General features: G+C 32.2%; 1 protein-coding gene across 1 annotated transcript in view; it reads left to right on the top strand.

Annotated features, from left to right (window-relative positions):
- Positions 1–9,704, top strand: part of ERBIN (erbb2 interacting protein) — an 83,782-nt gene extending 74,078 nt beyond the window's left edge. The window contains 6 exon segments of the mRNA XM_027606744.2: positions 2,189–2,308; positions 4,707–4,806; positions 4,809–4,915; positions 6,001–6,093; positions 6,564–6,638; positions 7,437–9,704. Of these exon segments, the coding sequence (XP_027462545.2) occupies positions 2,189–2,308; positions 4,707–4,806; positions 4,809–4,915; positions 6,001–6,093; positions 6,564–6,638; positions 7,437–7,544 (603 nt within the window). The 3' untranslated portion in view covers positions 7,545–9,704.
- The last annotated feature ends 2,154 nt before the right edge of the window (positions 9,705–11,858 follow it).

An 11,858-nucleotide genomic window follows, 5' to 3' on the forward strand; every position in this document is an offset into this window, starting at 1 on the left:
TGGTTTTTTAAAAATTATTATGCTTTGTGGTGTTTTCTCTTAATAAAGTTAGCTAGTCTCCATAACTCAAGGTTTTAAGGCTATGCTATACATAGTACACAGAAGTGGGGAAGAATAATTTTTAGTTTAGTGATTGAGAATTGGCAAATGAGAAGCACTACCTGGAAGTAAGTTTAATCAAAATTCACTGAATATGAGTAAGGCTGGAGAAATTGTAATAAGTACCAATGAAAAGGCAAAACCCAAATCCTTTCTTATACATGTTTTAGCGTAGTCATTAATGATGAAGAAGGAAGGCTTATTCTCTTAATGAAAGTTAAGGGTAGGCGGTAAGAATGGCAGAAAAGGAGAAAGAACAACTCTGGTATGGCTCTATTTTAAGATTTTTCTCTTCATAACAACTTAAGGTGTTAGCATGGCCTCTAAATAAATATTTATTTCTCCCCCTTCCATTCTGAAAAGATACTTCTCCTCTTACAACATTATTTTGTCTCCTCCCTGTAGTTTTATTTCCATATTGACTCTGCTTACTTCTGGATCCTTGCCTTTTCCTAAGGGTCCTCATTACCACCCCCTTTTTAATACACTGCTGGCTTTGCATTGTTGTGTTCTAGGACAAGAGTGGTCTCCTGGATTCACTTTGCTGTGGCTGGACCTCACCTTTCCTGCTCTGCCCTCTTGTTTCTATGTTAGAGTCATAGCAGTTGTTTTGTAATTTATCACTGGAATGGGAAGAGAAGAGTGATAGCTATTAAGCCATGCATTTCTGGTACTCGTTCCGACTGAAACCACAGAGTGAAGACCAGGGGCTTTTATTAACTTAGAAATAATCTTTATTGTCATCTGGAATGATTGTCTTTCCAGATTCTTAAACAGTAATATTTTTTGCTTATTCTTAAACTCAGAGCCTTTGAGTTTGTTGCATTTTGCTTTTTCATTCATAACATACTTGTTCTTGTTCTTTTAAAGACTAAATAAACAGTTATACATTCAGACTTGAATTTAAACTTCAAGCTATGACCTAAGTTGATTACTGTGCATTCCGAAAGCACATCTCAAAAATGGGGAAGGAATGCAAAATACTCATGACATAAATTCATAAAATCAGATCAAACCAAATCTAAAAATGCTAATCGGTGCTTTGAACCAGCAACTAACTGCACATGATAGCTCTATTGCAAATAATGTTTCTAAGGTTAAATCACAAGCCCTTAGACTTATGTGTATCCTGTGGCATATCATAATGAAGTAGATTTCAGATTATTTTTCAAAATGATGATGTAGTATACGTAGCTGTGTTGCTAGCCACATATTATTTTGAAAGTAACAATAGCGCTATTTATCACAGTCCCTTTAGTTTTCAAAAATATAGCTAAGTGTGTTTAGAACTAAATTAAAATGAAAAGTATGGGCATCTTGCTCCCTAGCATATTATAAAAAATATTCAGAGACAATGAGCTACTGAGTTTGTTTTTTCTCTAAAGCTATCAGTGAAGTAGACTATAAGGATATTATTGACATACAAAAATATGAACTCTGGTTAATTTTAAAAGCAAATTTAAAACCAGACCATTGGTGTTAAAAAATACTGAGCTGTCCAATACTAGTATGATAAAATTAAGCTAAACTGAATTTTATAAGATTGTGTATTTATTGGTACTGCCCATCATTAATAAGAAAATCCCAGGTGGCAGGCACTGTGCTGTTAATAGCAGTTATTATTTTTTTTTTTTCAAAAACAAAAAACCTTTTTGTAGTACTCAACAGGAGTAAATTTTAGTTGCTCTTAAAATTTGGGACTTTTGACTTAGTTCATTAATAACTAAATTGTTCACAGTGTTAAAAGCTAGGTATTACTGTAAATAAAACTAAAAGCATTATGAAGTGTATATTAAAGGTACTAATACTTTTTCCTGTTTTATTGAGACATCACATGGTATTAGTCCAAGGGATACATCATAATAATTTGACACATACACATAGTGAACTGATTACCACCGCAAGTTTAATGTCCATCATAAAGGTACTAATATTGATGGCAGTTATGATCATAATGTTTGACTTGGTTCTTCATCTTTCCACTACCTAGTAATATTTTTTTCCAGTCTCCTTTCAAGTGTCATCATCATTTTGGTTTCACATCTGAAAGAGCATTATTTGTTTACTTTTTATTTCCCCTCATTTGAAGCATCCCCAGACATCCTGTCCAGGAGATCATTGTCAAGATGATATATTCATTTCAGGACAGCCGAACTCCTCGTCAGCTACACTTAGTCACAAAGATGTTCCTCCAGACAGCTTGATGAAAGTAGGTGTTCAGGAAATAAATGAAAACATCTCTTTGAACTTGTTTTACAGCTTTTGAACTGTAAATAACATAATGCTTTAACACTGAAAATAATTTTTTGAGGACTTTCCCTCCTTGATTAGAAAAGATTGTTAAAAAACTAATTGGGAATTATGAAATAGATTTTACTCTATTATTTCTTAGTTTAGTCACTGATTTTTTTCCACCGTGGAAAATGATTTTATTGTTATTTTTGGATTTCTCTACTATCATCTACTTATTGTATTGTTTGAGTCAGAGGCTTTTTAGCATCCTGATAGTAAATCTTTTGGAGAATTAAAGATGAACCTGTCTTAAATTCTTCATTTGAGGATGTTATTAAAGGCATTTTAAAATACTTTAAATGTAATTAGAAATAACCTTGAAAGACTTCTGTATGTGGTAGAATAGATGATGATTGTATTCTTACTACTTTTGTAACTAAAGCATCACTTAGAGAGTTTACTTTTCTGTCACCAATACCAAATAGATAATTCTTTTCTTTAATATTCTCTTTCAGCTGTTCTTTCTTCTAATTCCAATTCCATATTCCTAGTATAACCAGATACAGTTTTGAAGCATACTTAATGTATTCTATAAAAACTTCTACATTATTCTTGAGAGTAGGAACCCAGCCATATAACATAAGTTCATACATAACTATTTATTTTACCCCTTTTTTTCTTTTAAGTGAGCTGTGTTATTCAGTTTCTTTTTCTTTTTAACATCCATTTTTGTAGTTTAGGTTACTGGGTTGTTTCACACTTGTATTCTCCTGAGCCATCTGCTAACAATAGCTTAATATATTCAATGGGTATGTTTAACATTGATGTAAAATGTCAGGCACAACTAAGAATCTAGGTATCAGGCAGTCTTAGCATGGGTCAGAAGTAATTATTGTTTGGAAAATTTTCCCCAGGAGAAAGGTTTTGAATCTGCACATAGGAATAAATGATACAAGCTTGGAAAAAGCGAGTGCAGTCCACAGAGTTGTGCCTAAGTAATAAAGTGACAACACAACCACTTAAAGGCTCCTGGCAGATTAATGACTTCAAATCTACAAAATTCAAGTAGTAAACAACCACAATTTTTTTAAAAAAGATACGGGGATAATGGAGTACCTCATTCGCTTTTTTCTCCAACCAATGTAAGATTTGTCATAGAGTGATAACATCTTTGTGCCCTGTTAGAAAGCACCTGTTGGAAACTTTAAGTTCCCAAAGTTCAGAATTAACCAAGTTCTGAAGTATAATACAGTAAAAAAGATAACTTTTTTTAAAGTAAAAATCTTCACCAAAGCCAGACTTCTTTGTTTCCTTCAGCAAGGTTCATGTAACAAGAATATAGTTCTGAAACAATTACCATAATCTTTTCCCAAACTTTTCTACTTTGGGATAATTTTAGGAGAATGGGGCTAAATATTTCTCTCACAGTTTTTCTATAATTCACTTGTGAATAAGATCACCTTTTTATTAATAATAATGAAGTTTTAAATGATTGAATAGCTGAAAAATATTTCCCCCTCTATACAGGCAATCTCTTTATATGCACATACTTATAATACAAATGTAAACTTATTTTTCAGCTAGTTTCATCATACTAACATAACAGATTATTAGCTGCATTTGCACAAAGGTGATTTTAACTCTTAAATTCAGATTCAGTCTAAACGATGAGAAGCATTAAAACAAGGATAGATCTTTAACAACAAAATAATTACCTCAGATTTTTTGTGTAACTTGCGAAAAGTAAAGTAGAATGTCAAGATTTAATTTTTGTGGTTACTGTTTTATGGAACTAACATTTAAGGAGTTTAAAAGTTGCTAACTGCTACACACACACATGAGGAGTAAGTTAGTTTCCTACTGTATAGCTGCCTTGACTTGTTAATTCTGGAAAGAAAGAAATAAAAGTAGAAAATACAGTCAGATCAGGACACAGAAATTTCAGCTTTTGTTCAGAAGAAAACATGAACAAATACATCTTCTGTGTGTATGTGAGATGGGAAAATTTACCCTTTTAATGGGCTTAAATTTTAAAATTTTGACATAATCACCATTTTAACATTTGGTTACTGTAAGAAAGATAGGTCCATGCATATTGAACAGAAAAGCAGATAATTTTAAATGTAGATAGGATTTCCTTTCATTTGAAAGCTTTAAAGAGTGAGAATCTATCTGCAAGCATTCAAGCAAGTTTAGAATTAATAGCTTTTTTCTTTTAAAACTGTAAAATTAGAAAAAATAGTATAAGTGACTTGATATTGTGTGATTTAGAATGTTAAACTCTAGTGCTTTTGTAATGCTCCAAGAAGAAAATCCAAATATTTGTAATGAGACATTATTGTTGGTCATTTTAAGACACTTCGTGTTTTTCTTAGATGCCTTTGATTAATGGACAGATGGGCCAGCCCCTCAGGCCTCAGGCAAATTATAGTCAAATACATCACCCCCTTCCTCAGGCTTCTGTGGCAAGGCATCCTCTAGAGAACAACTAATTGATTACTTGATGCTGAAGGTGGCCCACCAGCCTCCATATACACAGCCCCATTGTCCTCCTAGACAAGGCCATGAACTGGCAAGGCAAGAGGTAAGAATAATCAAGAATATTTGAAATATGAAACTAAGCTCTTAATGTACTTTATAGGTTATTTAACTATTAGCAATAAATCCATATAGAATTTTAACATAGTTTTTACCAATTTGTTGAAAGGTTTGGTTTCATGTTAAGTTTATAGGGTGTCAGACTTAATGGTTAACTTGACTCTGTGATCCCCTGTGTTCTGATTAATTGACATAGGATTCAGTGTTTTGGATGTGATTTTTTTTTTTTTTCCCCCTAAGGTGGTTGTTTATACAAAACCATTTGATGATACTCCAGTAATTAGACCTTCTTCAGGAATATGAATAGTAGACCATGAAACTTGACTGACATGTTATGGTTTACCATTGTTCTTTGACACTGAGAGTTTGAAATTTGACTATAGTCTCCAAACTACTTCGAGAATTAAATCTTACAAAGTACTTAAAAAGTGACTAATCATACATTTACATATTTTGATAGTTTATTGATAAAGTAATATTGTTAGAAACTTAGAGAACATGTGCCTTATTCATTTTGGTTTAGTCTCTGGGGAAAGGGAGTATTTTGTAACAAGTTTAGTTCTTGATCTTTTTTTGTAGCGTGGCTATAAAAAATATTATCAATTGATCATCAGTCCCAATGTCTTGCAAGCATATAAACAGGTTCAAGAAATGAGGAGTTGATATCCAACAACCACCCGGGGATTTTTAAATATCTTATGGAACTCCCAATAAACAGAGATACTATGTAATTTAGATGTTTTACAAATGGAAACTGATAATAAGCTGATAATAACTGTGTGTGCTCAATATCATTAAAATCCATGATACCTAAAAAAAAAAAAAAATAAGATCAATAGTAATCGGTTGCCTATCCTTGTAAAATAACAGGAGATTAATTTAGGAGCTATGCTTTATAATCCCAGCTGTGCCTTTAACTCACTAACTTATTAACATGATATTCCATGTTATAATTTCCCTTCATCTGCCTGAATATTTATTTTAAATGAATCTTTATATATTTTACAAATAGTTAAATACTGTGTTGTAGCTTTTTCTGAGATGTTAGTAATAGTTTATTTTCATATTCAGATTCGAGTGAGAGTTGAAAAGGATCCAGAACTTGGATTTAGCATATCAGGAGGTGTTGGGGGCAGAGGAAATCCATTCAGACCTGAAGACGATGTGAGTTTGTGTATTTGTCCTTGAGATACCCATAAGGTTTTATTCACTACTTAATGCCTCCTGTAAAAATCTAACAGATACTTATATAAATCTAGACAGATACCATCTTTTTTATTTCTCTCTGTATTGTTCAGCTTTTTGTTTTGAAATGTGATCATTTCAAATTAATTGTTTGAGGAAAACAAATTAAACCCCCAGTTTTAAATGTTCATCACACTGTGAAGTGATTTTTAAATTTGGTTATTACATGTCTGTACATCTGTACTTTAAGAGAAGTTACTGTACTCAAGTCAGAATTACCAGCACCAAAAATAACAATGGGTTGTAACAATATTCAGAGAAAACAGGGAGAAAACTTGTACTATGATTCAGATATTTACATACTGTCAAAGAAAAATTGTTCCTTGTTACTCTGTCATTGATGCATACTGTTTTCCATTAAGTGTTTATCTTTTTTGTTGTTGTTAAAGGGTATATTTGTAACAAGGGTACAGCCTGAAGGACCAGCATCAAAATTATTACAACCAGGTGATAAAATTATTCAGGTAACTAAGATACATCTTTTTATTATTTTCTTAATTTTTCATTTTATAAGATCTTTCTCATCAAGAAATTATTAAATGCCAAATTTTGAAAATAATCATTTTATGAAGTTTATCATTAAATATTTGTGGATGAAAATAGTGGCATTTCTTATAGGCCACTCTCTTAGTATTTTCATAGTTGTTGATATTTCTTCCTAAAACCTTGGAAAATCATGGATATTTTCGAATACATGTTAGATATATCTTAGCATTTTGTTTAAGTTCAGGAATGTTAACTTCTTTAAAATAGGATGGTGAAAGAATCTGTTTGTTACAAGAATTAAAGAATTTAATTCACGTGAAGCACTTAGAACTGTATTTGGTATATAGTAAAACCTCAGTAAATGTTAAGCCTAAATTATAAGAAATGCGGTGTTTATCGGCTGGCCCAAGGCAATAGGAAGAGTAAGCCTTGCCCTCTGCTATCCTTGCATGTTGGTGACCTCATTTACACGTTAGCACATACACATAACACCACGCCTGGCACTGTGTCTTAGCCAGGTGCTTCCTAACATTGGGTTGCTACATAAGAATTACCTGAAAACGTAGACAGGGTGCAGGTTCCTGCGTCTCACCTTCAGAGATTTTAATTTCATAGATGTGGGGTAAGGCCCAGGAATCTACATGATGTTTTAAATTGCCAGAATGATTCTTATTTTCTGCCAGGTTTGTGTACTACCAGCAGAAATTTAAATGTACAGATGCAAATAAATTACTATGAAATGTTTTTCTTAAAGACATTTTTCTTCTTTCTTCTAGGCTAATGGCTACAGTTTTATCAATATTGAACATGGACAAGCAGTGTCCTTGCTAAAAACTTTCCAGAACACAGTAGAACTCATCATTGTACGAGAGGTTTCCTCGTAAGAATTGTGGACAAAAAAAGGGGAAAGGCAGCAAGATTTATTGGAAGATATTTGCAGGGGAAATTAATATTTTGACTATTTTTATATGTAAAGATGAACTCAAAAAATTATGTTCAAATTTGTACATTAATGAAATAATGGAACTTGTGGTTAGAGGGAAAGAACCACTGTACAGTATATAGGGGAGACTGTTGAATTCATACCATATAAAAGTTCTTGTTAGGTTTTTAAACATAGCAATCAAGGCTGCAAAAACAAACATATGTTGTTTTTGTATAGATTGTAGGTTTATTTTTGGATTTCATACACATGACTGAACTCTGTGCAAGGCTCTAGTTAGCCTTGATTGTAGCCCAGAGACAGATGGCAGAGCTTTCTGTCTCATAGCTTTTGTGCCCTTATTTTTATTCAACTCGTATTAATGTTTTTCTGCTGAAACTACTTTTTTTTAATGTGGGCAAGAGATTTGAAGTGTTGGTTTTTGCTATGTGCATATTGAATTGAAGAGTGAGTAGGTGAAGGTGGTGCTGGTGGGTTCACTTTCCAAGGCCAGATTAAAACAGTTAATTCCTATAAAAATCTGGAAGCAAAGATTGAGAAAATAGCTGTTAAATGTGTTTTTATTAATAAAATAATGCAATAAAAATGTAGTGTCTTTTTAAAGAAATAAAAAAGACGATAATTGCATTTTATGAGCTCTACAGGATCTGTTCTTGTCATAGCCATTGACAGTACATTTGCTACTGGTGATTCAATTTTTAATTTTTTAGTCACAGGAAATTTTTAACTCTTCTGTAGATGCATGTCCGTGCATTTTTTTGTGATATGGAAATCTCTTGATTTTTTGCAAATGGTGGTCCTTGCAGTCTGTTTTATAATTAGTATTCCATTTTAATCTTAATTTATAATTTTTATTTTGAGCAGCAAATGAAACTCAAATGGCCAGTTTTAAAAGATTGTGTTGCTGTAACACAAAGTGTAAGCAGATTTAGGAAAGCCTCTTGATTTTGTTTGGTCTCACATTGCCTTGGTAAAGTAAAAGGAAATATAGTACGCATGGAGCTAGGAAACCAAAGCAAGTTTGTGAAATTGGCACAGTGATAGAGAATTGCTGTGGAGAGTTGTAGAGCAAAGGGATGGGTCCTTGAGGCCTACCAGTGTGTAAAGGTATTCAAATAAAGGGCTGTTCCTACAGGTAACATTAAATGTGAACTCGACACTTCAGAGTCTTTAAAGGGTTTCTAAGTGTATCAGTGTAATAGAATAGTGTTTTACCACCATCTGCCTTTGTTCCTCGTTAGTGTAACAAATATTTCATAGATGTTTATTAATTTGTTCATCCAAACCATTAATTTTGTTTCTGTTCTTTGTAATTCAATAAAATTTGAGTAACATGCAGTGGTAAGAATTAATGCATGGTTATTTGGACCAGAAAAAAAGTGCCACAGAAGACCAGTAACTGTTTAGTCGAGGCTAGTCTGGAGCCTTTCATTAGAGCAATATTCAGTTATTGCAGTTCATTTTTAATTACTAAGAAATATAATTTTGGAATTTTTAATCTGTTATGCTTTGTTCTTCAACCTTGTTTTAATTAAGACTTTTATAGGACTAGCAAAACAGCAATTTACATTATTTTTGCAAAAAAAGTTGAACTCGTTCCTTTCTTGCTAGTCAGAGTAAATAGGCAGTAATTTTCAAGATGTGAACTCAAATATTGCACTTCTTTCAAGATGTTATCATTTGGTTATTGTACTGTATAGTTTTAATAATATTGATTGAAACCCTTTAACAGCTCTTTGTAAATTTTAACTCATTTTAGTTTTTCAGTACTATTTACATAGGAATTGATTTTTATGGATATAGTAGAAGAAATGTGCTGTATTTTGATAAAATTCATTTACTGTATGTGTGTTGTAATCTCTAAAAAAAAATAATGACAAACAGCTTCTTAAGACAAGCCTCGGTGTTCCCTTTATTCATAGTTTATTTTAAAACACTAATTTTGGCACATCCTTTTTTTATTTCAGTCAATTTTTCAGTCACCTTCTACTTTTAATAAGGAATACATAAAATAGATATAATTGTGACATTTTCAACTACTTTATCTTGCATGAGATACACAGATAATTTTGGAAAAGGAAAATAGCCACAAAAAAACGATTGATTAGTGATCTAACTTTAAGTTAATTGTCTGCATATTATATTGATATATTACAAGTGCAGCAAGTATTACATGCACTAGTATTTTAGTTAAAAAAAATTTTTTTAATGTTCTTATAACACATGTAGTTGAGTAAGAAAGTTACCAAGGAAGAGTAATGTGATAGATTATATAACAAAAAATTAATAGCAAAAAAGTTTGTACTTTAATTATAAATAGCCATAATTTTCTTCTAAAATACTGGAAAATTAAAATGAAGTAAGAACTCTTGGTTAGAATTTTTGTTTTGGTTGGTAATGATAAGCTTTCAAAATTTGAATAGAAGATTAAATCTTCCAAGGAAATGAAGAAGACATTTTTAGTTTACATATTGTTGAGTAATTTGTAGTCAAGGCCCATACCCATAACTGACGTTATTTAAATATTATGTAGCAAACCATCACAACCAAAACTCTCTCATTTTTAGTGATAGTGTTTAAAATTGAGCACCCTAAAATTTTAAACTGTTAAAACTTATATGTTCAGAATAATTTATTCTGTACAGAATTCTTTACATAAACTGACATTTTATGCTGATGCATGAGGGAATCATCAGTATCTAAATCCATAAAATTCTAAAATTTCTTACATATTTATTATGTAAATATTTTTCTGAACTCTTTGGACTTGAAGTTGTGTATATACTTGAAAAAAAAATTTTTTTAAGTATTTTTAAGTAATCTCTACACCCAACGTGGGGCTCAAACTTACAGTCCCAAGATCAAGAGTTCCATGCTCCCCTAACGGAGCCAACCAGGAGCCCCTGAAAACTTCTTTAAATACATACATTGGCATAAACAGAACTAAACTTTTAAGTATTAACTTGTGCTTAAAAGGAAATCCCATTAGCAGCTCTGTAATATTTGTATCAGCATTTGTAAAACATTCCAATTTTTTGTCCTTATTTAGAGTGCTTGAAGTAACACAGTGAATAGGTGATAAACTTACGCTGTTTAAAGTTATGTGATTTATGAAATTCAGGGTGAGAAAAATTGTCATAGATACACAATAAATTTTTTGGCACTTTAAACCCTTGTATTTCTGGGTATGGAGGAAGTGTAGTTTACCTTAAATTACTGTTTTTTACTTTAAAGGAAGCCATTGGAATGGGAAACGTTTTCCAGTTAGTTCAAGACTGGTGAGAAATCTATTTCAAAGTCTATTTTTTTTCATTCCTTCTGTTGAAATTCTTATTAGCTTACTTTTTTGGTTTAATGTAGATAGATTTCTTACGAAATAGACTGAAATCAGAATAATTTTATGTTTCATCAAAAACATTAATACACATAGTAGGTGTACAAGGGAATAAGATACCACTTGTCTTTTTTTTTTTTTTTTTTTACTTATTTGTTTGACAGAGACACAACGAGAGAGGGAACACAAGCAGGGGGAGCAGGAGAGGGGAGAAGCAGGCTTCCTGCAGAGCAGGAGCCTGATGTGGGGCTTGATCCCAGGACCCTGGGATCATGACCTGAGCCAAAGGCAGATACTCAATGACTGAGCCACCCAGGTACCCCAATACCACTTTTCTTTTACAAGGTAATCTAGATTGTATGGGCAGCCTGCTCCAACTTTTAGGTATTTCCCTTGTTTCTGCCTTTCTTTCCTTTCTTCCTGTTCGTTCTTCCTTTCTTCCTGTTCTTTCTTTCTTTCTTTCTTTCTTTCTTTCTTTCTTTCTTTCTTTCTTTCTTTCTTTCTTTCTTTCTTTTTCTTTTCTTTCTTTCTTTCTTTCTCTTTCTTTTTCTTTCTTTCTTTCTTTCTTTCTTTCTTTCTTTCTTTCTTTCTTTCTTTCTTTCTCTTTCTTCTTTCTTTTCCTTTCGTTCTTTTTTCTTTATTTTTTCTTTTCTTTCTTTTTTCTTTCTTTTTTCTTTCTTTTCTTTAATTTTTTTTTCTTTCTTTCTTTTCTTTATTTTTTTTCTTTCTTTCATCCTTCCTTCCTTCCTTCCTGTCTGTCTGTCCGTCTTTCTCCTCCATGCCCAAAGTAGGGCTCAAATTCATAACCCTGAGATCAAGAGTCTCGTGCTCTACTGACTGAGCCAGCCAGGTGCCCCCCTACCCATTTTTGCGGGGAGGAGGGCGAGGAGAGAGAGAATTTTTTTTTTTAAGATTTTATTT

This window comes from Zalophus californianus, chromosome 5, assembly GCF_009762305.2.
Source record: "Zalophus californianus isolate mZalCal1 chromosome 5, mZalCal1.pri.v2, whole genome shotgun sequence".
In the NCBI taxonomy this organism is placed as follows: Eukaryota; Metazoa; Chordata; class Mammalia; order Carnivora; family Otariidae; genus Zalophus; species Zalophus californianus.